This window comes from Perna viridis, chromosome 1 (genome assembly GCF_037379345.1).
Source record: "Perna viridis isolate PV_CMFRI_1.1 ecotype Kerala chromosome 1, ASM3737934v1, whole genome shotgun sequence".
In the NCBI taxonomy this organism is placed as follows: Eukaryota; Metazoa; Mollusca; class Bivalvia; order Mytilida; family Mytilidae; genus Perna; species Perna viridis.
In genome coordinates this window covers 68,893,544-68,920,863 of record NC_142445.1, presented here as the reverse complement: position 1 = coordinate 68,920,863, position 27,320 = coordinate 68,893,544, and the positions used below count along the sequence as shown (strand labels likewise).

General features: G+C 32.9%; 1 protein-coding gene across 1 annotated transcript; it reads right to left on the bottom strand.

Annotated features, from left to right (window-relative positions):
• Window positions 1–287: 287 nt before the first annotated feature.
• On the bottom strand, window positions 288–25,554 carry LOC148630140 (something about silencing protein 10-like). Its single transcript, XM_088561590.1, has 16 exons — window positions 25,447–25,554; window positions 19,311–19,455; window positions 17,789–17,839; window positions 17,396–17,540; window positions 14,439–14,513; window positions 13,732–13,853; window positions 12,916–13,002; window positions 11,376–11,432; window positions 10,912–11,021; window positions 10,491–10,587; window positions 9,888–10,015; window positions 6,410–6,518; window positions 5,012–5,109; window positions 3,468–3,555; window positions 741–848; window positions 288–443 (listed from the first exon to the last, which is right to left on the bottom strand). Exons 1-16 carry the CDS (start codon window positions 25,455–25,457, stop codon window positions 351–353), a joined length of 1,524 nt encoding a protein of 507 aa, XP_088417716.1. The 5' UTR covers window positions 25,458–25,554; the 3' UTR covers window positions 288–350.
• Between the last annotated feature and the right edge of the window lie 1,766 nt (window positions 25,555–27,320).

Sequence of the window (27,320 nt, the reverse complement as noted above, 5' to 3'; positions counted from 1 at the left end):
TGCTGAATAAAACTGGTGTTTCCTTTTGTTTCTAAAACATGAGTTTTAAATTCACACACTGCAACTGTATTTTTTTTTAGTAATCATCTTTGTAATGTATGAAACCACGAATACAACCACAAAATATGACTGTAACCAATTTCTAAATGAGAGAAATGCAATCAGAGTACTTGGCTACTAATTTTTTTCACCAATCAACACCATGACAGGATTAATTATCACCAAATTCATGAAGTTGGTTTAAGTGAAAAAGAAACCCAATAAAAGGCTTAACAGTAACAATAATATCGTATAAGTGATATTTTAATGAAACAAAAAAAACTATTAGGAGGTATTTCAAAGTGAGTCCCTTATGTCTTAATCCTAACACTCCTCTTAATGCTAGCTCGTATACCAGATGCTTCTCCACCATAACGTGACATTTCTTTCCGTACTTCTCGAATCTGAAAAAATAGTTCAGATTAGTCCTTGATAAGCAGTGTTAGTTGAAAAATAATTATCACAAGGCAGTAATATGAATCAATATGTTACAAATTATAGTCACAAATATTGTCAAACTAAAATTGATAGAATTATAAAACAAAAATAACCTGCATCTGCTTTAAAATTATTTTTATCGTCAGAAAATAAAAGCATATACAATCAAAACATTTTTTCAGAAATTGAGGTTCTTATCACGACAGTCTTTGTCTTTCTAACCTGTCCCTCAATCTCCATGTCAATATTACTGAGTTTCTTACCTGTCCCTTTCTCCTGATTTTAGCCTTTCTAAATTTCTTCCTCAGTTTCACCCTTGGATTTCTGTCTTCTTTTTTCTTCTTGATTTGTACATTTTTGTTTTTCTCAATCTAAAAAAAATATTGTTTGTAAAACATCTAAGCATGGGAAAAATAAGAACATTTTAGTCAACAGTTTCAATGTGTGCATCATTTCTACTATATGTAAAACAAATCATATATAAAGAATGAAGTACATGTATATTAATTGTAATTGGTAGATTTTTTGTACAAAAATTATGTTTGGGAACATGTAAAGCTTAATTTAAAATGCCAGAATTTTCAAGTTAGTAACTGACAAATACAAAAAAATGGTAAGAATGGCATAAAAGGGGGAATAACTCTTAAACTGGTAAAAAAAATTTACTTGAAATTGCAGGGAAGATAGATCTCATTGGACTTAAGAGCCTAATACCTGGTAAATCTTTTCTTCTATTTGTTATGCTTTGTGAAATAAAGACAAATTAAATGCTTTGCAGGGCACAGGTTGAAATAATCACCAAAGTGGTCACTTTTTAGCCATTATTCCTAAATGGCACCTGTGGTACAATTTCAAATCAAGTTACTTCCTTCCACTTAATTAATCTTCCATAAATCAGAAAAAAAACTTGTTTCTGGCCCGTTATTGTTACTAGATTCAAGTTACAACCCCAAAAAATCAATTTTGTTGTAAAGCACCTTGTAGTAAAAATATTTGAGATCCATTCACTTTTATTCAAGTTATTATAGGAACATAAGGAAAATACTTGTTTCAGGCTCCATGTTAGCCCCTAATTCCTACAAGATTCAAGTCTTTACCCCCACCCCCCAAAAAAATCAATCCCAGTCTTCCTTTGGTGGTACTGTACCTTGTAATACAATTTCAAAGCAATCCATTCACTAATAATCAAGTTATTGTCTGGACATCAGGAAAATGAACATTTCTGGTTTGCTTGTTGGCCCCCAATTTCTAAAATGTTCAAGTCTTAACCCCAAAAATCAATACCAGCCTGAGCATTGTGGTACAAAAAAATTGTTTAACAATATCATAGACATTCTTATGCTTTTACTGGCCAAAATCATTACCAACCTTCCTTTGGTGGTTTGGAACCTTGTTTATATAGAGATCAGCCAACTTACATTCAAGTTATCACATGAATTCAAGTGTAAGCTAACAATGACACATAAGAAGACCCTGACAACAATGTCATACCATTATACAACCACAAACTTTTTTCACTTGTATAAAAAGAATTTCATAAAAAAAATTATTGAATAACTTTGTCACAAATTATGGTATGTTAATGGGTCATGTTTCTATTAAATCTTTGGGTGTTTGGTTATATGAGTGTACACAGGTAAAATTCAATACACAAAATGGAAGAGTGGGAAATACGAATTAAGTCATAAAAGACCAGTATTGTAGCAAAATAAAGACTAAACAGTAAATATTCTTTTACTGCTTCATATTTTTAGAAGTAAAAGGTAGAAGATAAAAACAGTCTCCCTAAAATTATGTTTACAATTAAAATTGGGCATTAAAATGGTGCTGGTCTGGCTGTGCAATGTTGGTGTCACTTTCATATCAATTATCAAGCTTTGGACATTTTAAAGCTAAAATTTATAAATCATAAGCTAGATCTGGTGTATAAGTCGGAACTCTTCCCAGCTATTAAAAATTTAATCCCAACAAGAAATCTGTGAGCCATGCAGAAATCTTTACCCCAAATTCATTCCATCAGTATTTTAAAATCTTTTGTCAGTATTTTTCAGTAGTATCACTGGTGAGCACCGCAAAGCAGAAAGAATCTTCTAGGTGGGTCTGGTGGCATGCCCTCTCAAAAAAATTTTGAAAATTAGATGCAAAATCCTGCATTATGACAGATTTAAGACTGAAAAAAAAACATAAATTCAAGTAATTTTTACCCTGAACACATGAACACACATTGCAGCACATCATGCGATCACCACGTTTCAAAGAAGTCAAACATGGCCACTATTTTGAATATGACTCCTTGTATTTCTGATCACTTGTCTGTTGTCATTTGTGTTTATTTGGGGTGTTTTCATCATCAGGCCATGGCTCACTAGTGATACCCAACTTTCAATCATGATATATAGAAAAAAGTCCTCAGTATATTGGCTTACCTACAGAAAGAATGTGTCAAAATTTCAAGCCACTGTGATGAGAAGTTGCTGAGAAAACATTGACAGAAAAAGTTGAAATGGAATCACAGAAAAACAGACAAGGATAAAACAGTATACCCCCTTCTCCTTTGTTTGGAGAAGGGGTATAAAAATCCAACTTATAGATGAGTATATATGATAAACCAGTACACCTCTTACTTCAGTTTTATCAAATTACTGATCAGAATATCAAATGTTTCCAACATTAACAACGATGACACAATTTCACCCGCATTTTCACCGGCATTTATACACCGTCATATCTTATACAATAACTGTACATACTGACCTGATAAGTTACAGTTCTGTATGAACTGACCTGAAAGTAACAGCTCTGTATGTACAGACCTGAAAGTAACAGTTCACTATGTACTGACCTAAAAGTTACAGCTCTGCATGTACAGACCTGAAAAGTTACAGTTCTGTATGTACTGACCTGAAAAGTTACACCTCTGTATGAACTGACCTGAAAGTTACAGTTCTGTATATACTGCCCTGATAACTTACAGCTCTGTATGTACTGACCTGATAAGTTACAGCTCTCTTGCCTTCAACATCATCGTTTTCATCACTGTTTACTTCTTCTAAAACATCACCAGCCTCATCTTCATCACTAAATAACACAGACAATAAGGTTAGGTTTTTGTCTAGGTAAAAAGTAATAGGTTATAATACAGCTACCCAAAAATATTGTAAGAGTTTACATTGTACTCAAAATTTGTGTAGGACAAGATGCCAGGATTGACAGTTTAATACAGGTTTTCAGAACTATATTGAAATGTAAAATATTTTTCTGTTACAGATGTAATGAATCTGTGCTGAAAGTATTTTTAACAAGAGACTCACAGGAGCTTGAATCGCTCACCTTGTTAAATTTTGTCTTTCAAGGGCAATAAACTTAAAAACGAGTTGTCCAAAAATTTTGACTCAAAACTCAAGAAGACTTTGGTAGGACTTATCATAAGGATCATTTCAGCAATTGAGAATTTCTTTCTATCTATTTTCAAGATATTGGCTGAAAACTGTTAATAAAAAATGTCATTTTTCTTCTTTCAAGGGCAACAACTCTTACAAGAAGTGGCCTGACAACTTTGATCCCTCAGAGACTTTTGTAGGCCTCATAATAAAGATCATTTCAGCAATTGAAAGAATTTGGCAAAACCTAACAGTTTTGGAGATATAATAAGTTGAAAAGTACTGTCTGACCCCTATGTTCTATTCTTAGTAACAGCAGCCATGTTTTTGACTGGTCAAAAATCCCCAAATCAGTTCTATGCAGAATAGCCCAAGGAACATTCATACCAACTTTGGTTCCAATTGGTCAAGTAGTTTAAGGGGAGAAGATTTTTGAAAGAAATAACATTAAAAATAGCAAAAAGCATTGAAAAAGGGCAGTAACTCCAACATGGCTCACAGAATAAAATGAAATTTTAACCACAGATTGACCTGATCATGCAGAACACTTTTACCCTATGTCAGAATTTGGCTAAACCTAACAGTTTTAGAGATATATGCGAATAACTACTGTCTGACCCCTATGTTCTATTTTTAGTAACAGTGGCCATGTTTTCCAGCAGATCAAAAATCCACATCAGTGCTATGCAGGATACCCCAAGGAACATTTATACCAAGTTTGGTTTCAATTGGTCAAGAAGTGTCAGAGGAGAAGAGTTTTGAAAAACTGTTAACAACTTACGATTACGAAGGACGCCAAGTGATGGCAATAGCTCACATGGCCTTTGGTCAGGTGAGCTAAAAATGTGTGATGTTTTCTACACATAAATATGTACAAAAACCTAAAACCTTTGAAAAAATTATATCTCAGAAAATTCTTGGGAACCGTTAATACTGTGACTATATGTCTGAAATCTTCAATAGGTCTATATCTTTTTCATCAACACCTATTCTTCTTTTGATCATGGAGTTTAAAAAAAAAATTTGAAAACCATCATAACCCATTAACCCTTTTTTGTCCCTACTCCATTTATAACCTTAAGGAAACATTTTGATAATCAAGTCTTTTTTTTTCAAAGATTTTTTTCCTGAACATATTTTTTTTTTACTTTTACCTCATATCTTCATTTTTCGTCCCTTTCATCATATTATAGTATTCCAATGCTTCTTTCTCATCTTGTGTCTCATATCGCTTGTCCAGTTTATTCTTTTTCTAAAGATCAAGACAAATTATTTAAAAAACAAGCTGTTTTATTCAAGTCTGAAAATTGAACAAAAAGGAACCATTGAAAGAAAATTAAAAAAAAAAGATAAAAAATGTTCATTACATATAAAATCATATAAAAAAAGTACCGTATATACTCGAATATAAGTCAGATTTTTGGGAGTTAATTTTGAGTTGTTAAGAGGGGTTTCGACTTATAAGTGAGATCTTGGCCATGGGTTAAAAATTCTAGTTGGAGCAAGTGGGAGAATCAATGTATTGACACGAAAATGACATCTACCTTTAACAGTCAGATCGGCTCCGTACTTGTGTATTGTAAAAGTTGACCTATACGTCATATTTGTCATTGTTGTGAATGAAATAAATGAATATTTGCAGTTTTATTTCCTGTATGGCTTCTTGTTATTTTCACTTGCATGTCACATGGTTGTTATATATATCCGATTACCAAAAAGCTGGTATCAAACATGACTAAGCGATGTACCGTAGTTTACAAGTAATATTAGCAAGTTAAGAAATAATTAAAATTGAATTTTAAATTGTAAAAAAAAGAAAATTAACATCATCATTATTGGTAATTTCATAACAAAATAACGATAATAGGTATGGTTTATATGTCAAAGAGAACCGGCTTGATGGACTTGATTAGAAAGAAAACAATGAAAGATGATTACTAGGTGAAAAGGTGTTATAACATTAATGGGCAATCAATTCTTAGATCACCTTAATGGGTAATTAATTTATTAAAATTCTCTGATCTTAATAGATGTCCAAGTTTGTGTCAAAAAATTTTTCTCTACAGTTCTTAGTTTTTACTTATTCTAATCTGGTCATTAGATGTATAAACAAATTATCGTAAAATGGCAGTCACGCTTGCTTGGGTCACCGGTAAACATTGAATGATGACAACTCAAATGGCTTGTTATATCATTTCAAATATGTACAGAGCAATTTGATTTAAAAAAAAATTAATAAAAAAAAAAAACATACATGTGTTTATGTTGATCGGACACAACCTACGCCCTGGATGTAAAAACTTCCACAGCACCAAAAAAAAAAAAATAACTATCATTCTTCACATTTCCACCAAAAATTGTGCCCTTCCTTACAATTTCACTGATTGTTGTACCTGCAAAAATTCACTCTGAGATCAGTCTGACTTATAAGCATGTCAAGGCTAGATTCCAGAATTTTTGGGCTGAAAAGGGGGTTCCGACTTAATTACGAATTGACTTATACGTGCATATATACGGTACTGTATTTTATTAAGCAGTAAAAAATCTCTAACCTTTAGAACAACTTCCTCATCTTCAGATAACTCCTCCTCTGATTCTGACACCAACTCACTCAATTTCTTCTTATCTCCTCTGCTTCTACTCTGTTTGGAAGGTTTTCTTCTACAAAAATGAGATAAAATGTACTGATTAAGTCTAGGGCTGCTCTGGCTTTCATATTTCTGTTGCCAGAAATATCATTAGCTGCCAGTTTGGGCTCCAATTTTCAGAAATTGTACTCAACAGAGTGCAAGAAAAATTTTTTTAATTTTTATTAAGTATGACATGAAAGTCTGCTGATGAGTTAGTTATCTTATAAATTCATCAAAATAACCTTCATTCAATACATTCATGTACCCAAAATAAACTTCCAATATAAGGCAGGTTTTTAGTTCTAGTTTAGCCAGAGTCTAAAACCCTTCGTCACCTTGTATGCAAAATTCTCTACTACTATTCCAGAACAAGGTGTTTTAATTAATCAACAGAATAAAAACCTTGTCCGGGTGCAGCATGACAAGACTCCAGTGGTTGAACCCTGAACAGTTGGGGCAAGTGTGGACACAATATTAGTTTTTGACACACTTAAGCATAGGGACTTACAATTCATTACAGACACAACAACTGGTTTGGACACTATATTGCACAAATTTAAAATAAAAAAAAAATAAACAAGAGACTCCCAGGAGCCTGAATCGCTCATCTTGTTGAATTTTGCCTTTCAAAGGCAATAAATTAAACAAGAAGTTGTCCAACAATTTTAACTCAAGAAGTCTTTGGTAGGACTTATCACAATATCTTTTCAATGATTGAAAGTTTCTTTTAATTTATCATAGTTTTCAAGATATTGACTGACAACTATTAAAAATAAATAAGTCATTTTTCCCCTTTCAAGGGCAACAACTCTGACAAGGAGTCTGAAGATTTTTGTAGTCCTAATAATATGGATCATTTCAGCTATTGAAATAATTTGGATAAACCTAATAGTTTTGGAGATATGTGTGAAAAACTACTGTCTGACGCCTATGTTCTATTTTTAGTAATGGCGGCCATGTTTTTCAACAAATCAAAAATCCTCACACCAGTTCTATGCAGTATACCCCAAGGAACATTCATACGTTTCAATTGGTCAAGTACTGTCACAGGAGAAGATTTTTGAAAGGAATAACATTAAAAATAGCAAAAATCATTGAAAAAGGGCAATAACTCCAACATGGCTTAACAGATTAAAACCAAAATTTGACCAAAGATAGATCTCATCATACTGAACACTTTTAGCCATGTCAGAATTCAGCTAAACCTAATAGTTTAGGAGAAATATGTGAAAAACTACTGTATGACCCCCCCGTTCTATTTTTAGTATCGGTGGCCATGTTTTTCGACAAATCAAAATATCCACATCAGTTCTATGCAGTATACTCCAAGGAACATTCATACTAAATTTGGTTTCAATTAGTCCCATAGTGTCAGAGGAGAAGATTTTTGAAAGAAATAATATTAAAAATAGCAAAAATCTTTGAAAAAGGGCAATAACTCCAACATGGCTTAATGGATTAAAACCAAAACTTGACCAGAGATAGATCTCATCGTGCTAAACGCTTTTACCCAGACAAAATTTACCTAACCTAACGATTTAGGAGATATATGTGAAAAACTACTGTCTGACCCCTCAGAGGAGAAGAGTTTTTTTTAATTGTTAACCTAATGATGACGACAACAGATATGCACATGTTCATGCAGTTATATTACATCCCACAATGTTTCATAATAATGCTGCAAGCTGCTTAGTAAATAATTTGGATAGATGGATATATGGAAAGACAAACAGACAGGGTGATAAACCAATACACCCCAAGCTTTGTTTGCATGGGGGTATAAAAATTGATTTACTTGGGCATTGCCCAGGGCTCAAGCTACTTGAGAAAAACAAGAAGTGACATCTCTTTCAGAGAGACACTAGGGAAACATTTAGAGTGGACAGGGAGAAGAACACAAGTGTGCATTATTCACAAATGCTTTTTAAAAACTTACATTTGTTATACAATGTATATTACTTACATTCACACAATATAAGCAGGCATTTTTATAAGTTTATTTTCTTTAAATGTGATAAATGTTACTTTTTCTTTAAGCTACATATGTAAGTAATTAAATGTTTTGGACAAAATGAGATCAGCCTGCTGACTGAATGATTGACTGTATTATATATTCATGAGACTGAATCTCTATACCTCTACACCTTATGAAATTTATTACAGCAAAATTAATATATGACAAAGTAAAGCAAAGCTTCTTGCAATGCACTATCCTATTGATTTTGTAATTTTTAGCAGCACTGGAATAGACAATTTCAGGTAGTGACACTCTGTTGGAATTTTCATTTTGTTCTATTTTTTCTTTCCCTGGTTCCACTTAATCCATAATGATATCTTTGTCAAAACATCCAGTCTTTTGATATAACTTGATAAAGAGTATCAAGAATCATGTTCAAAATTAATTACTGACAAATCAAAACTGAAACCAATATAAACTTGTTTCAAGCTTAAGAAATGTTCTGATGAAATGGAAAATTTACTGTTCAGTTATGAAATAAGATCAAATGAAACACTTTGGGTTTTCTACCCAATTACCAATTGAGATAAATTTAACCCAAGTCCCAGAAACTGCATCTGCACCTTTCTTAACCAAATATGAATGATAAAACATGAATTACAATAAGCTGAAGTGAAGAATGTTCATTCTGTATACTGTCTTAAACTTTTGAAATGAAAAGCTGATTAAAAAACTTGCTCGTAATCAAATATTTGATAGATTTCAGAGATTTTTACAATTTATTTTCTCCAGCAGGCATCATATTTGTTTGATTGTTATCGGAAGAGAGATAACTTTGGTCAAAATGCCGCTACAAGATGGAGTACAGTCTCGATCATAGACAATATCTGAAAATGAGAGGGCGACTTCACTTGGCTTTTGGTGTCATCTAAGGGCCAAGTGAGCCACTACAGGGCGACTATTTCACCTGATTCATCCCGATGGCCTAATTTCTTACCCTATAACTCAAAAATGGTTTTAGACAAAACTACCCTGTAAAAAAGTTTTTAAACAAATTTCAAAAGGAACACAATGATATCTGAATCTTAAAAATCAGATTAACAATATACTTTTTCTATCAATTCTAATGATAACACCAATTTTCCCCCTTTTAGGTCCTCATTTTCAATAGTGGTGATTCAAAAACCTAAAATAAACTATAGGGCCCTCTGCTATGTCCTTAGGAAATGTGTTAAAATTTCAAATCAAAGAATTTTATCTGTTTCACTCAAGTTATCATGATTAAAGGAAGTTAATGAATGCCAATGATGATGATGACAACAGGGTAATACCATTATACAACCTCAAAAAATAATTTTGTGGTCATATAAAAAGGTACAAAACTACATAAAGACCTAGAAGGTTTTAGAAATAACTCACTGTCCTACATGATTCAGGAATTACCTGATAAATGTTTTCTGTTGAACAGGTGGTGCAGCAAATTTGATTTCTTCACCTTTCTTTAGTTTATCTATAATTTCAGTAACTTCAGCTCTGACCTGCTCATCAACTGGTTCTAATTGCTTCATAAGCTATTTGGAGAAAATGTAGGAAAAAAAATGACTGAATTAAATATCTAGAAAGCCAAAATAAATACTTTTCTATTGAGATGGACAAAAAAAAATTATCTTTTTCCTGCAAATAATGCATGTATATCTTTGAATAGTTTCCCAATGATTTTATTATGTGTCTGAAGAGTTCACAGACATCCTAACACATGGACAGACTGATATGTGTGTGAAGAGTTCACAGACATCCTAACACATGGACAGACTGATATGTGTGTGAAGAGTTCACAGACATCCTAACACATGGACAGACTGATATGTGGCTGAAGAGTTCACAGGCATCCTAACACATGGACAGACTGATATGTGTCTGAAGAGTTTATAGACATCCTGACACATTGACAGACTGAAAATTGTAAGTTGGCAATGTAATACTGACAGTCATTTAATTATTGAAAGTATTTTAAAAAATTGAAATACATGTATTTCATCTACTTACATTACGATACTGAACCAATCTTTTTATAACTGGGTGGTTCTGTACTTGGGTCTGCTTTGATTTCAACATCATATAAAAACTAATATTTAAACAATAACTGAAAAAAAAGTAACACACGAACTTTTACATTTCACCATGTGATTAAGGTTTTACTTCATTAAACAAAATATGTATCAGTCATTACATTTAAAGTCAACAATGGAAATTTTAAATCAAAACAGAGCTTACATCAATAAAATTTAACAATTAACCAAAGTTTAATGGCAATTGTTGAAAAGTGTTTTTAAGTCATTGTTTGAAATGCAAACACATAGATGGAAAGATGGATGGAAAGACAACAGTATGCCATAACATATCCTGTCTGTAGAGATGGGTGAATAAAAAATAAAAATGAAAGTAATTGACACTCGGGATAACTAACTTGAGTAGAAGTCTGAACTTAGAATCTACATAATCTGCAGCTTTCCCTTGTATTTTACCATCTTTAACCAGCATTAGTAGAGGGTGGTATACATCTTTAACCTCATTCATCTGAAATTCAACTATATATATTTCAATTGAAGCAAAATAAAAAGCTTACATTGTTATTGTGAAGATAATAATAAAATTCTGATTCAATGAGAATTGTAAAAAATTGTTTGTTGAATTAAAAGCATGAATTTGCACATGTTGTAGTGTAAGGTATACCCTCACTCCTACAGAAAGTTTATATTTTGCCACAACCAAAATCTCTTACAACTTATACCCAAGACACAATAATGGGATGGACACAGTGACTTGTGAGAAGAGGTAAATAAGTACATCTGTGAGATACTTATTACATAATTGTCAATGAGACACACAGTTTTATAAAAAAAATAATGAAGTGTCTCATGACAGACTTACCTTCACTTTGTAATCTTCGATCAAGGTAAGTAACTCTGGGGATTCTTTCTGTAGCAACTGAAAATAAAACATCATTACAACAAGAAGAAGATTAAAACAAATGAAAAAAACTAGAAAAAAAACTGTGAGCAATGCTCAGACTATACCCCAACTTCCCCCAAAATGACCATATACACAAAAATCTTAAAGGAGAAGACTACGTTATTGTGCAAGTCATAAATATCAAAACTAATCCTTTAAATGTTCATGAAAATTAAATTGACACAAAATAATTTCCTTTTCTTAACTAATTAATTGTGATTTATAATTAGGGAATTTGAATTTCCCACGCCACCACGATCGGTTGAGCTGTGACGTCACATAAATAGGTAATTGATTTTGGGACTTTTCCCCAATAATTTCAACCCAAAATAAACAGAAGAAGAGATTGAGGCACAACATGTAAGCAATTGTCAGACAACATTGACAAACAACATGATTTGCAGCCAGAAGATTGGAATGTTTGAGGAAAATCTAATGGCTACTTTCAATGAATGTTCTTATTGCTGGTCAAAAACAATTAGAATATTTCTCTTTTATCATTTGTGCAATTATAAGCTTGACAAGACAACATGTCTTGGTGATTAGATAAAGAGGATTGTAGAAATATTTACAGAATATTCTTTGTTTACATATTATTTGCAGTACTTGTATCAGTACCAAACCGACATAGTGACTTCACAAGCCAATCGGAATCTATCGGTCAAAATCAACAAAGTCTGCTTATGATCTTCCTTCAGATAGGAGAGTTCTGCAAGATGGCTATCTACATATTTTTCAAAGATTTCGAACTTTGCATAGCCTTGAGCATTTTATAAAAGCACATTTTGCATTAAAGGTTATTTATTTTTGTTTATGTCGGTATGATTTATCATAAGAGCCAAACCTAATGCAAAGGTGGTCCTTCCCTTTAATATAGGCTAGGTACAGAACCAAAAAAAATATTTTGGGGGATTAAAAGTGCCAATAAATTCAAATATTTTTTACTCCAGTTGGGGCATTGCCTCTTAGATATATTATCAAAATCCATTCTTGTTATATTCAAAAGTGCAGTTGGGTCATTGTCTCTTTGACATATTATCAAATCCATTTTTGTTATATTCAAAAGTGGTTTCTTGCTAATGATGGAAATTTTAAATAAATTAAATGATATGTTATATAATGATGTAATCTGTATATAGAAATATCTTAAAAGCTCATCCAATCACAATATCACCAAACATCTAATCACTATATCACCAAACATCTAATCATTTCTACCAATGGGTGCTGAGAAATCTGCTACAGAAAATTGTCCTACGCTGCACATATAAAAATTCCAAGTCGCTCAGGAAACAGGAAGTAGATGACCTAGAAAGCTCAACAGAAGAGACATGGTACAAGTCATCATGTTTAAGCCATATACCTAAAATCTAATCATTCCTTCTAATGGGTGCTGAGAAAGTTCCTACCTGATAATAAAGCTAATGAAATCTTTCTTTTATAAATTTTCTGAACCTACCTTCATTTTTTCTCTTTTTGACATAGTTGACAAATCTTTCACAATCTTTTCTTCACCTTTATCTTTTTCTTCAGACACCTTAACTTTCTAGGAAACAAAAACTCTTCAGTAATTACCATCAAACCATAACATTCAGACAGTACCGGTTGAATGTTAATACTTTATTCAACCAGAGTCAATTATTTTTTAATCATTATCTATGAAACTGTGCATAAATAAAAATTAATGAACAGTTTTCAGAAATATACTTGATAGAAAAAAGGCCATATGTCTGTAGAACCAAGAACAAAGAAGGCAACTAAAACCCTATGGGCCATTACTGTAGAATAAAAAACTATGGGCCAGTACTGTAGAATAAAAAACCATGGGCCAGTACTGTAGAATAAAAAGCTTATGGGCCAGTACTGTAGAATAAAAAACCATGGGCCAGTACTGTAGAATAAAAAGCCTATGGGCCAGTATTGTAGAATAAAAAACCATGGGCCAGTACTGTAGAATAAAAAACCATGGGCCAGTACTGTAGAATAAAAAACCCATTAATGGACCATTACTGTTCATAGGGTACCAATTTTTCAAGGTTTTCATAATGCAGTAAAATTATGAATTAAAATTCCAAATGAAAGATTTTTTATAAAAAATTCAAAACTGCACTGAAATCAAGAACTGATACCCATAAATTAAACTACATTTATCTTCACAGTTTATCATTTCCATGAAGTCTGAATGGTTTTTGGCCCTCATTTACTAAAATGTGAAGACCAAAGAGCTATTGTGTTTTGCCAATTATAGAATACAACGTTGATATTTCCATTATACTTTAAAAATATCAAGATCAAAATCCTGCTCATCTAATTCAGCAGCCATCTTTTTTTGTAGAGCTAAGGCCTCTTTCTCTTCCATAACAGCAACAGCCTCGTCATCTTCAGACCCAGACAAATCTAAAATGTAAACTCATATCCAGCACCATGTCAATTGTTTACTAGTTATTCTTGATTATTACATTCATATTTAGGATGGTTAATGAAGAAATGAAAGAATGTGATTTTATATATTGATAGAAGCACATATACATGTATTAAAACCACAATCTAGAATTTTTCTTGGTATTTTACCTCAGACTTTCCTATTTAAAATAAAGCCATATTTCAAAGCAAATAAAAATTCTGTACAGAACAATTCAGCAACGCCACTACACCTAGACTACATATTTTAAACCTCATCACCAACATTGCCACTGTAATCACTAACAACTCCTCCATAGGATTACATATCTAAACTCTCTTCACTGACATCTCCTTAGGATTACATACCTAAATCCTCATCACTGACAACACCTCCATTAGATTACATACCGGTACCTAAATCCTCATTACTGACAATGTCTCCATAGGATTACATACCTAAATCCTTGTCACTGACAACATCTCCTTGGGATTAGATACCTAAATCCTCATCACTGACAACATCTCCTTGGGATTACATACCTAAAATCTTGTCACTTACATCACCATAGGATTACATACCTAAATCTTCATCACTCACATCTCCACCATAATACTTAGATCTTTTCTTTCCCCAAGCTTTAGCATCAGGTAAACCTACAAAAAAATCATTCTGACATTGCATGGCAATTCAAAGTCCCCCACAGGAAGAAAAATCTGTTGAGGAAAACAGAATACAAACTTATTACTTAGGTATCTGTTTAAAAGAAAAGTGTGGGAAAATGAGTCTACATTGATTTTCAGTCCAAGGACCATAACTCATTAAAAAAGTCATAATAATAATAATACTTTATTTCAAGAGGGTCACATAGTTATTTTACAACTAATCTTCCCTGAGGCTATCACACAACAAAAATATAAGGTTAATTTCAATGCCACAAAATGAGTACCAGTAAATAATACATAAATGTATGCCACAAAGGTATCATTTTACACTATAGTACATGTAAATACAGCTGGATTATTCTTTTGCCTGTTGTTCCATGAGGAAGATTTTTAATTTCTTTATAAAAAGACTTATTCGTTTTACACTTCTTATTTCATGTGGGAGGGTATTCCAATGAGATGGGCCAGAGTAAATAAGTATGTCTGAATAGTTTTGTCCTAGGTTTAGGAATAAAAAGAGCATTGTTTATGGCATTTCTTGAATGATATGGAATTACTTCAGAAACAAATTTTATTTTATCTGCTAAATAAGGAGCACACCCATTTAAACATTTGAAGATCAATAGGCACTTGTGATATATAATTCTATTCTCAAAAGTTAGCCAACCTAAAGAATTAAAGAGGGGGTTAGATGGGACACAGAATTTTGGATCAAGTATAAGCCTAGCTGCCCTCTTTTGTAGTCTAAGTACACATTGTAAATTTTCTTTTGTACAATTGCCCCAAATAGAACTACAATACCCCACACGTCCCCATGTTGGATACTCAAGTAAATTTGTTTGTAAGAGAAAAACATGTAGATGGTATAAAAAAGGAATAACAGTGTATTTTAGGCTTTAGACCTTTATCTTCTAACTAAATTATGTTACTCAGAATGGCAGTTCAAACTCCAGACTGTGATTTCTTTGAGTTTTAGTTAATCCAAAGTAAATAACATCATAGCAGAACAAAACGTACATCATCGTAGTGGAACAAAATGTACACTTGACCTGTAACTTATCATGGTGAACTTATATACCAAAAATCATGTCATAATCTGCAAGCGTTTAGAAAAAAAAAAGTCTGAAAAACTGTTATTTCTGTGAATTCAGATAAGTTCAAGGCTTGTAATTTTTGTAAAAATCATTGGAGCAGAACAACTACAACTTGTCCAGTAACTTATTATGTTGAATTTCTGTACTGAAAATCAGGTCAATATCTGCAAGCGTTTAGAAAAAAAGTCCGGAAAACTTTTTTTCCATTAATTTTGCTAAGTTCAAGGCCCGTAATTTCGGTAAAAAGCATCAGAGCTGAACGAAACATAAACCTGACCTGTAACATATTGTGGTGAATTTATGTACCAAAAATCATGTCAATATCTGCAAGCATTTAGAAAATAAGTCCAGAAAACTGTTATTTCTGTGAATTTTGCTAAGTTTAAGACCCGTAATTTCAGTAAAAATCATCAGAGCAAAACAAAATGTAAACTTGACAAAAATCATGTCAATATCTGCAAGTATTTAGAAAAAAGTCTGGAAAACTGATGATGGTCTGACGGACGGACGGACAGGTCAAAAATATTATATCCTTTGCAACTTCGTTGCATGGGGTATAATTAGTGGAAGAATATATCCTGAGTAAAACAGTTTCCTTGTTTCTAAGTTTAGATACTTTTTAATCCTAGACAGAAGATAAAGTCTACTGGAAATTTTTGAGCATACAATGTTTACTTATTTTGACCAGCTGAGTGCCTGACCAATTTGGACTCCTATTAATTTTTCACATTCTGAGTTCTTTAGAACTTCTGATTTTATCAGTAACTAAGGGGAACTACTTTTTGATTAAATCTTTTGTTAAGTCCCGATAACCATACATGTTGTTTTACTACAACTGACAAACATTTTATTTCTACAATATCAATTTTGTAATTCATTCAAGTCTTCCTGAACTTTTGGTTGTACATCATTAATACTTTTACCAGAACAATAAATAGTTGAGTCATCAGCATAAAAATCACAGTTACAGTTTTTAAGATATAGTGGAAGGTCATTTAGATAAACATTGAATAATAATGGCCCAAGAATTGATCCTTGAGGAACACCACAATTGATTGGTATTTCATCAGATGAAGTACACCCAATATGAACAATCTGAATCCTGTTTTGTAAATATGATTGAAAAAAATTTCAAAGCTATTTCATTGCAACCATAAATTTCTAATATTTTGGACAGAATTTCATGATCTACTACATCAAATGCTTTTTTTTAAAGACTAAAAATACTACAATGTTTAATATCCCCTTATTCATTTCTTCTAAACGTTTATCAGTAATGTTTATATGAGCTGTTTGACAAAAAATTCACAAGTGATAATTCTTATGCAGTAGACAGTTGTAAGGAAAGAATTTTTTGAATGGGTAATTGTTCTAAATTCCAAGAGAACTTCTTTAACTTAAATTTCAGCTTTACTGTACCTATAGCCCACTGCCCCACCCTTCCCACTCACTGTAGTAGATACTTCACCATTGCAACAAAATATCAATTATAACATTATTAAACTAATTAAATATGATCAGGCATACACAAGTAGAATTAAATAATTTGTTTTAAAGATTTAATGCTATAATTCATTGTCATGGTTAAACAATAATTCTATCCTAAAGGTCCTAGTCAAGGCTAAACAATCATTTTAATCTTAAAGGTCACGGTCACAACTAAACAACAATTTAATCCTAAAGGTCATTGTCATGATTAAAGAATAATTCAATTTTAAAGGTCACATTTAAACAATTCTTGAAGCCTTAAGGTCAAGGCAAAGGTTATGAATCCCTTACCAGCCTCCTCGTCCTCATCCTCCTCAATATCACTGCCCATAGCATCCTTCTTCTTCAGACGTCTGATACTCCTTAACTGCTGCTGATAATTCCTAATCTCTTCATCACTCTCATCATCAGTACCAAGTAGGCCTAGAACTTCATCCTAATGGACACAAAGTTATCTTTGTATATTAATTTTTTAGAATTCACTGAGGTTCTTCATCTTAACTATGATATCATGTGGTAAGGGCATATGAACTTTTCATATTTTGAAGATAGTAGGAGATATTTCTCTCTTGGATATGCCTTTTCCATGAAAATATGCAAAGTAAAAATCACTGTATCTTATATATCTATTTAGCAAAAGAATTCTACAGAATATATTGTCAGTAATTACTGTTAACTATTTACCTCAGAGTCAGAGTCATCTTCATCTTCAGGGATACCTTTCTGTAACAGAACCTATAACAAATTATGCAATAATTAATATAATCAACAACAGAACTACAAAAATGTACTTATTGTCAACACTTCAAGGTTGTAAATGGTATGCCAATCTTATTCTTGTGATGTTTTAAAGTCCCATAATTTTGAAGCAAAAAATAGGGAATACAGCTAGAGAAAAAAAGAAAGCTTCTTTCCATTGTTTCAAACAATAATAAATTTATGGAAGTGGTTTTTTAGTTGTTGTATGAAGTCAAGTGTGGTTAAAAGGCAGGGAAACTGCAAAAAAAAAATGTACAGCATAAATCAAACACAGGGACAAAACTTGAAAAAGAGGACACAACACTCAACCTTGATTCATCTGTCAAAGAACTTAAATAATTTAAAATTGAACACTAAATATCATGGTCTAAAATTGAAAACTGTCACATTTACCAGTTGATTCAGCATATCAAGGAACATAAAGAGTTCAATTTTAGTTGAATTCAAACAATTTAACCTCTTGTACCTCCATCTGATTAAATTGGAGAAAAGGACAAACATTGTCAAATGGAAAATCTAAATACAATACAAGATTCAGCTTAAAAGAACCTGTAAGATTTATTACCCTCATTTGGCCAACTTGAAAACAAGGCCAAAAATAAAACTCTGAATGAACAGTTAAATTTAGTATCACATAGAAACCACACAATCACAGATATCAGAAGATCAAAGAACCCATGGAGTCTAAAGATATAAAAAAAAAATCAAAATTGGTCAAGAAATAAGCAATTATACCAAGTTTTATAAAATGTTTGTTTTGAGCTTATAATTCCTAAAAGGTTTGGACCATAACTCCAATATAAATCCAAATCTTCCTATTGTGGTTGTGTGTGGACCCTAGTGATGCAATGCCATAGTAATTGATTCACGTTTACCTATTTTATTGTCTGGAAACTATATGTCTACAACATAGATGATGCAGTCGTACCAAAAACAAGAAACTTGAACTCCTCACATGTCTAATGAAATCAAACAATAGCCAAACAATTTCACATATTTACAACTTGGTGCAAAATATCAGTAGCATCAGCCAGCACCTTAGCAGGAATGGTTCATAGTTAGGCATGGGCCAACACCTTAGCAGGATAAGTTCATTTTTATGCATTGGCCACAACCTTATCAGGATTAGTTCATAGTTAGGCATAGGCCAGCACCTTAGCAGGATTGGTTCATAGTTAGATACAGTCTATCATGTAATATTTGAGATCTTATTGAAATTCATTTTTGATGTGATAACTCATGAAAACTGGTAAATAATACAGATCTCTAAATTAACTCATTCAGACTTTATTGGCACACAGGTAAAAAGTGAACAATATTACGACAACACAAAGCAATGTGGTTTGCTCAAATGGACTAGCCATCTAATCTGGTATACTAAGCATGACAAGTATTTATTGACCTTTCAATACAATCCTTACTTTAACTATAGATAAAATTTTATTACCTTGTCTTTACTGGCATGAAATTCATCTATTTCATCCATAAAATACTCTTCTGAAGTCGGATCTGGTCTTTTTTCTTTACTATAGAATTCTTCATCATCAGAATTATATGTCACTATTGGCACTTTCTCTTTTCCCTTTCTCCCTCTAAAAACATGCAAGAGATTTATATATAAAGTTTTTTAAAGTTGGTTTTTGTGGAACCACCTTTGAAGTCTTGAGGAAGCAAACTCGTCTAGAGAGTGGGGCCATGGGTTTGATCACAAGCTGAGTCACACCAATGACAGAATAAAAAGCTTCGCCAAGCATAGCATGATACGACCCCAGTGGTCGATCCCCGAACATTTGGGGAAAGTGTGGACACAACATTAGTTTTTGTCACACTTAAGCATAATGACTTACAATTCATTATGGACACAACAAATAGTTTGGACACTATATTGCACAAAATTTGAAATTCAATTAAATATTTTCAAAATCACATCAAAAGCCATAGCTTGCAATTTTGGCTGAACACTGCTGACTGCTGACGATACAGTAAGTTCTATAACATAAAACCACGCATTAATGCTTGTGTCAGAATTTTTTTTTTTTTAGTCAAAATGCTAGTTTTGGGACTATATATTACAATATATACATGTATTAATGTACACTCCCAGGCTAGCCCAAGATAAAATTTACACCCTAGCAGTTGAAGATCTTTGGCAAGAATTTAAAACACAATTAAATCAGATGATAGCCAAATATATTACTCAAAAAAAGCTTACAAAAAAAAAAAACAAGCACTCCCCTGGATAACACCAAGGTTCTCCATGACCTCTTTTTGATGGCGCTGTGCCATGTGTTAATTTCCTTGCACCATGAATTCAAAACAAGCGGCATGTGTTTATTTCGTGTGCGCCATGTAAACAAATTTGTGTCATGCATTGCAAATCGGCACTGTATTTCTCAATTACTCTTGCCATTTAATAACCAATACCAGCCATAAATCAATATGATTGGCACGAGTGTTTATTCTAACAGAAATACAATATTTTGATTGGTGATTTCCAGGGGTTTAATGTGTCAGGGAGTGCAACGCGTGTGTAAACAAATCTTGGATCTGTCAAATTGGTGATAATCACCATCGGCAAAATCAATTAAATTCAAATAAGCTGAATGATTTCTACTGTTTCATTTAAATGAATAAATTTTTTTTAAACTTTTCATTTAATAAAGTATAGAAAGTATCAAGAGTTAAATTCAATTCGACAAGCATCGATGTGATGAAAATTTGTCCAACAGGAGAGTGAGCCATGTGTTCATCTTGATCCATGGAGATCCCTGAACTCCTGAAAACACAAGACCACCTATACAAGAAAATAAAAAAATCTGGTAGAAATGACATATGAGAGCAGTACAAAAAATCTTAACATACAAAAACTGTTAAGACAGTCCTATTGGCTTTAAATGGAAGATATAGTCGCTTCAAAACAAGAACAAGGAGGTTGCTCCTCTATGAAAAAAATTTGGTCTTACGTTAAGTTTAAAAAAACAGATTATGTAGGAGTTGGACCACTGAAGAAAATGGTCAGCTTATCACAGATGATAAAAAAAATCTGTTGCCTTAAATAGCCAATTTGAATCTGTCTTCTCAACACTAAGTAATATTTCAGAGTCTGAATTCAGTGATCAAAACAACATGACAGATGAAAAAACTTATCATGTTATGGATGATATAAAAATTACAGTTCAAGGCATAACCAAGCTCTTACAGAATCTAAACCCATCAAAAGCCTGCAGAACTGACTAGATCAAACCTCGTGTTCTCAAAGAACTAGGTATTGATATATCACCATTTCTTTGTCTTATCTATCAAAAATCGTTAAATACTGGTGAAGTAACCTCTGACTGGAAAACAGCACATGTCTCTCCAATTGACAAGAAAACGTCTAAATATAATTCTGAAAGTTTTGGTTTGCCAGCAAATATGTACCTACAGTTGTATCAATTTAAACCACTTCGAGAAGAAAATGAAAAACAATGACAGAAATATTGAACTATTATATGTATGAAGACTGAAGTCCACATAGAGATGAGACCACTTCTTTTTGAAGATTACACAGAAATATTTCATTATGTTTCACTTTATGTTAGATTGAACTTTTTAAATAAATCAAATTCACATTCTAAGATTTAAACTGTTCCAATCTCGATCTTAAAGGAAAATATTGATTTCACCCCTTTTTACAGAATGTTACTCCTGGCAAGTGCACCAGTACCCCACAAGTACAGCTATAGGATAAAAGAAGTTAATATGTCTATTTTTTATTGGTTTTTGATAATTTCATTTGAGAACCCATAAGAGTTTCATGCTGAAGCTTCCTCGTGTTCTAAATATTTTTTGCTAAAATTAAATATTTTAACTGACCTAAAAATATTGTTCATACATGAAAAAGCTCCCTTAAACTCACCTAGGGTCACCTATTATAGATTATGTACTGTGTCAAATTCTCCATGTAAATTGTTTATTTCAAATTAATAAGACAAAAGAAATGCAAATATATTTTAATTATCAAAGTCATACATCTGCGTTGACACCTGTGTCAAGAGGCGCCAGCCAATGTAAAGATAAAAGAATCCCATGCTTTCTCTTGGCCATAATTCAGTCTACAGGGCTTGGTAATTGATAAAACCCAGCGGCAAAGAAAGAATGATACACAGAATGTCACTATTTCAGTTGTACACTCTTGTTCAAGACCTTAAAACAGTGTGCAAAGTAGTTGTGTTTTCGCTACGCGGGGATGTATGCCTAATGAAAATAAAAAGCTGACAGAAAACGAGAAGTTTAACCTTCTTACTTTCTAAACACAATTATTGCACTCATACGCGGATCACTGGACCACTCTGCATCATATATACAAGCTATTTTCGAAGATTTATTAGTTTTTTCAACACCTGTATACATTTTCAATGCACCCAAATGGAGATTGAGAACCAATGACGTAGCCCTTCCATATATGGTAAGTGGGTGTTACTTCCAGTTTTCATTTATGCATATTAATTAGGACGTCGTGATAACACAAATAAATCATTCTATCTTTATTTAGTGCTAACTTGATCAGAAAACATTTGTTACACTCGTATCTAAACATACCATAGTTTTTATCAATATAAAAGTTCAAAAAATGATATTTTTGTGTCACGTCTCCTTTAATCATGGATTTCAGTAAGTCATTTGATAAAGTCAGTCACAATTTACTCACTCTCAAACTTAAAAACTAAGGCATACAAGGCAAAACTAATAAAAGTACAGCGTTCCAATGTCCCTTGCATAAAAAGAATCAAGTTCAAGAAGTTCAAGGGCTGCAACTTTCTGTAAAAATTATTCAACCATTAAGTCGAACTTAATCTGTAACTTCTCATAGTAAGACTACATACAAAAGATAAAATCAATTGGTAAAAGCATTACAAAAAAAATCTGAGAACTTCAATGACACCATCACCTACCTAGTAGTTAAATATAACAGCAACTGCAAATCACTACAAACTGACTTAGATAAAATAGGAGAATGGGAGTAAAAATGGCACATGGCATTCCACCCCGACAAATGTAATGTTCTTTCAATTTCCAGTTACAAAAACCTTATCAAATATATGTACACATTACATGGTCATATACTAAAACATGTCGATACAGCTATATACCTCGGCATTACAATCCAATATGACCTTAAATGGCACAGTCATGTGAACAACATATGCAATAAAGCCACCAATTCATTAAGCTTCCTAAAAAGAAATTTAAACATCAGTTTCACAAAGTAAAGGAGCAGGCATATTAATCGCTAGTCAGGCCATCACTGGAATATATCTGATCTATTTGGGATCCATAAACTATAGATGACATAAAAAAAAATGAGATGATTCAAAGGTATGCAGCTAGGTTTGTGACGAACAAGTACCACAATACATCTTGTGTCTCCAACATGATACAACAATTAAATTGAAGAAAGCCTAGCTCATAGAAGATCAGACCCAAGATTAATAATATTTCAAATCAATTATTCCCTAACTGCCATGACTAAAACAGATCGGTTAATTCCATCTCTCAGACAGTCCTGAAACATAGTGATTACCCTTCCAAATTTCTCAGTGTCGGTTACAAGTCAGACAACAATCTGTCTTTCCAAGAACCATAAAATTATGGAACAGTATACCAGTAATCTCTGTTATGAGTGATTCAGTTGAGTCATTCAAAACAGCCATTCAACTTACAGATCTCCTGTACGTGGCGATCGCAATACTGGTATAAAAATTTGTTCCAGTATTGTGATTCTATTTTTAATTTTGTACAATACTGGTATACTAGTACTGTAATTAGTATTGTATACTAATAATGTAATTCAGATATTAGATTTGCCTTTCCGTTGTTTTCTCAACAATTCTATATGTTTAGGATACATTTTTCTGAAACAATTTTTTGCAACATCCCCTTTCACTGAAAAATGACACAGACGGTTACTGTGGCATCAGACAGCACTGATGAAGAGACCAACCCAGATGATGATGATGATGCAGCCCCATTTACAGCAATGTTCATCCACTGTCGATAGGTTTGCTATGTCCCTGGGGAAAAAAGACCTACTTGAAAAGATCAAAGAAAATGAAGACCTAGTCAAACTACTACAAGAACAGGATCCACTTAAGACTAAGACCATTGATTTGTTTGTTTGTTTCTTGGAGTTTAACGTCCGAGCAACAATATTTCAGCTATATTCAGACGATGAACATGAAATGGATGATAAAATGAACATGAAATGATGATGAAATGAAAAAGGGACAGGGAACACAAGGACAATGGAGTTGACAAATTTTGATTGCCACTGGAAATAGGGAGAGGTGGGTAGGGTCAGGCAATTTGGCCTCCTGTGGCGGAGCCCTATGGTTCCTACTCCGGCAGAATACCACAGTAGGGTTCTTTAACGTGCGAGGAACATGGCATCTTTCCCAACACAGTGCACCACTATGGTTTGCAGTCAGGTTTTTCGTATTATAGCCTGACAACCCCAGCATGTAACACGCCAGGGGTACCCCATTCCACCACCTGGGGCAAACATCCCAGTTGCTCTGTAGGCAGAGTACCCTAGTCCCTGGCTAGGGTTCTGAGCACTATTTAGTCACCTTTTACAACAACCTTAGCGCTGCTGCAGGCCTATTCTTTTAACACCCAGACCTGCATCCCAGTTGCTCTGTAGGCAGAGTGCCCTAGTCCCCGGCTAGGGTTCTGAGCACTATTTAGTCACCTTTTACAACAACCTTAGCGCTGCTGCAGGCCTATTCTTTTAACACCCAGACCTGCACGGTGTACTAAGACCATTGAACTTTTAAGACTAACTCTAATGACAGTAGCTATATACCACCACCTTAATATGTAATTTTATCATACTATTTTGATTTGTGCTTTCATTAAAATAGTGCTCAATTTTCTTCTAACACGTACGAAATAAATATCATACAACAGTTTTTGCAGTCTTTCAGATCAAAGTCAACCTTGCTCCATCAATAAAAGTTAATCCTGTGTAGAAATGGGTGATGACAAACAGTCCTTGAGTTAAATTTTCACAATAATCATGACAATACTTACTACAATACTATAGACATACAAGTAAAATTTTTTTTCTTCAAAAAATCACAATACTGGAACAAATTTTTATACTAGTATTGTGCACAATACTGGTATACAAGAATTGTGATCAGTATTGTGATCACCAAGTACAGGAGGTCCCAACTCACACCTACAGTCATTAAACATCTACCTAAGAATATAGTTTAAACTCACTGTGATTTTTTTTTTTCAAATTTACTCCTATTGTTAATGTTTAAATTCACTAGAATAATTTTGCTTGGAAATTGTGTAAATAGCATGTGCAGAGAAAAGTGACAGTATCTTCAGCATGTTGAAGTTGGTCAGAAGATTGTAGAAATAGTTCTACAAGTTACAACTTTTAAAAAATGCGTGGTTTCATGTTATGATCTAATCACCCTGATTGTTCATTTTATCGTTAGAGTCTCTCAACTCGAGGATTGTAAATATCTACAGGAAGATCGAGAAATAATAATGCAAACGAAAAATTCAAGATCAGTCAAAGCCATCACCTTTTCGGCATTGCAGGATAAAATCTGTTTACACGTGCTGTTGTTGATTTTTGAGGAAGTGATGCTTCCGGTTATCTGTTGTTTAAATTCTAAACCAATAACGGAATTTATATCCGGAATATGATTTACAGGCAGACTAGATTGATATTATAAATGAGATATATGATAAGCCAAAGTGGACAAAATTTAATGTTTCGTAATATCAAAAAAAAATCATAATATCAACAATAAATTACATAACATATTCCTAAATTGTGCCATTCATTTAGTGATATAACTATGGCCAAATAGAATTAATTAAAAAATGACAAAAAATAAAGAAATTGGAGTGGCAATAAAACAGGATTTTTTTCGTGCCAGTTTCTAGTATTGAGGTACTATGACACACAAATCTTTCATTTCTTTGTGACTAAAGAGTAATCAAGGGAAACAAGATTATAGCGGTAATCAAAGGAATGTAATACAGGGACAATGACCGACATGGAAAACAGACATATACAACAAAGAACATAAAGTAACTAAAATCATACATACAAAGTAACAAAAGTAAATAAGCAACTCAGACTCCACTAAAAACTGGGAGCATGGACCAGGTGCACCGGTAGGGTACGCGTCCTCTGCCTTTCTATAAACACCCGCAGAGTTGCTCATAAAAAGTCAACTCCGGGTGAGACAAACGAGGAAAGGAAAACTATGACCATTAAATAAATCAGTATTTATGGTGCAGATGGATACACCATAAGGATCCACGACTTCATGGTGAGGACTATAAAACTTCTGTAGTGATAACTTTAATCTTGTAGCAACATAACCCTGTTCCAGAACCCTATTTGTTAGAGTTCTAGCGCGATACAAAAAGTCAGCATAGTTTCGGCAAGCTCTGGCATAACGTATGAGTTGTGATATGAACACTCCATATGCAGGTGCTGAAGGTATGTTGCCACAGATGAAAGGAAAGTTGACAATTCTGAATGAAAAGTCATCACGTTTGTCGAAAAATTTGGTAAATAGTTTTCCTTTACCATCGATTTCTAAGTGAAGCTCAAAATATGAGGCTGACTCAGCAGTGTCTGTAGTATCCTTTATCTCAAGTTCTTTTTTCCTTCTCTGAAATTGATGTGGATATGGATTTAGAACATATCTATACTTAAAATAGCTAAAATTAGGGAAGCAAATATCTGGTGAGAAATAAAAAATAAAATCCTCCCACCCACCCCATATATTTTATGAAGGTTGGATAAAAAATTACCGTTTAAGTTCACTTGGCCTATTCGAATTTCAATATTAAAAAAGCATTTATTATTAGAAGTAAATGGATTTTTAAATATTAGAAATGGATTTTACAAGATTGTTTATTACAACATACCTTCAAATATTAATCAAAGTACTCATGTACTGCATCAATTTATATCGATCGTTTGAAGTTTTAGGCCTCAAATAATCGTCAAAGTATAAAAGGAAAGTTCGGGGAACAAATTCAAACGTATCTTAACACAAGCTTATTGTTGTAAATCGTTAATATCATACTGAATATTTTTTTTTTAAATTAATCATTCTGATTACGAAGGACATTTAAAACCGCACACACCAAAATTCACGATGCATCGTTGCAGTGCGCCAGTTTGCATTATATTCAAACTGCAGAGATTTATATATTTAACTCCTTGGCGTCTTCAACTAAGAATAAAGCATTTATAGGCATTTTGAATACATCGACAGTGAACGATTGGTTTATTCGGGTAAACGCATAGAAATAAACAGGCACTGATAAGAGGTTAGATGTCAACTACTTTTAATTGAATCGTTGTCAATTCAAACCAAATTAATCAGCATATTTAGTTGTTTATTGGGTTTGTTTATTGGCGTAAATAGCA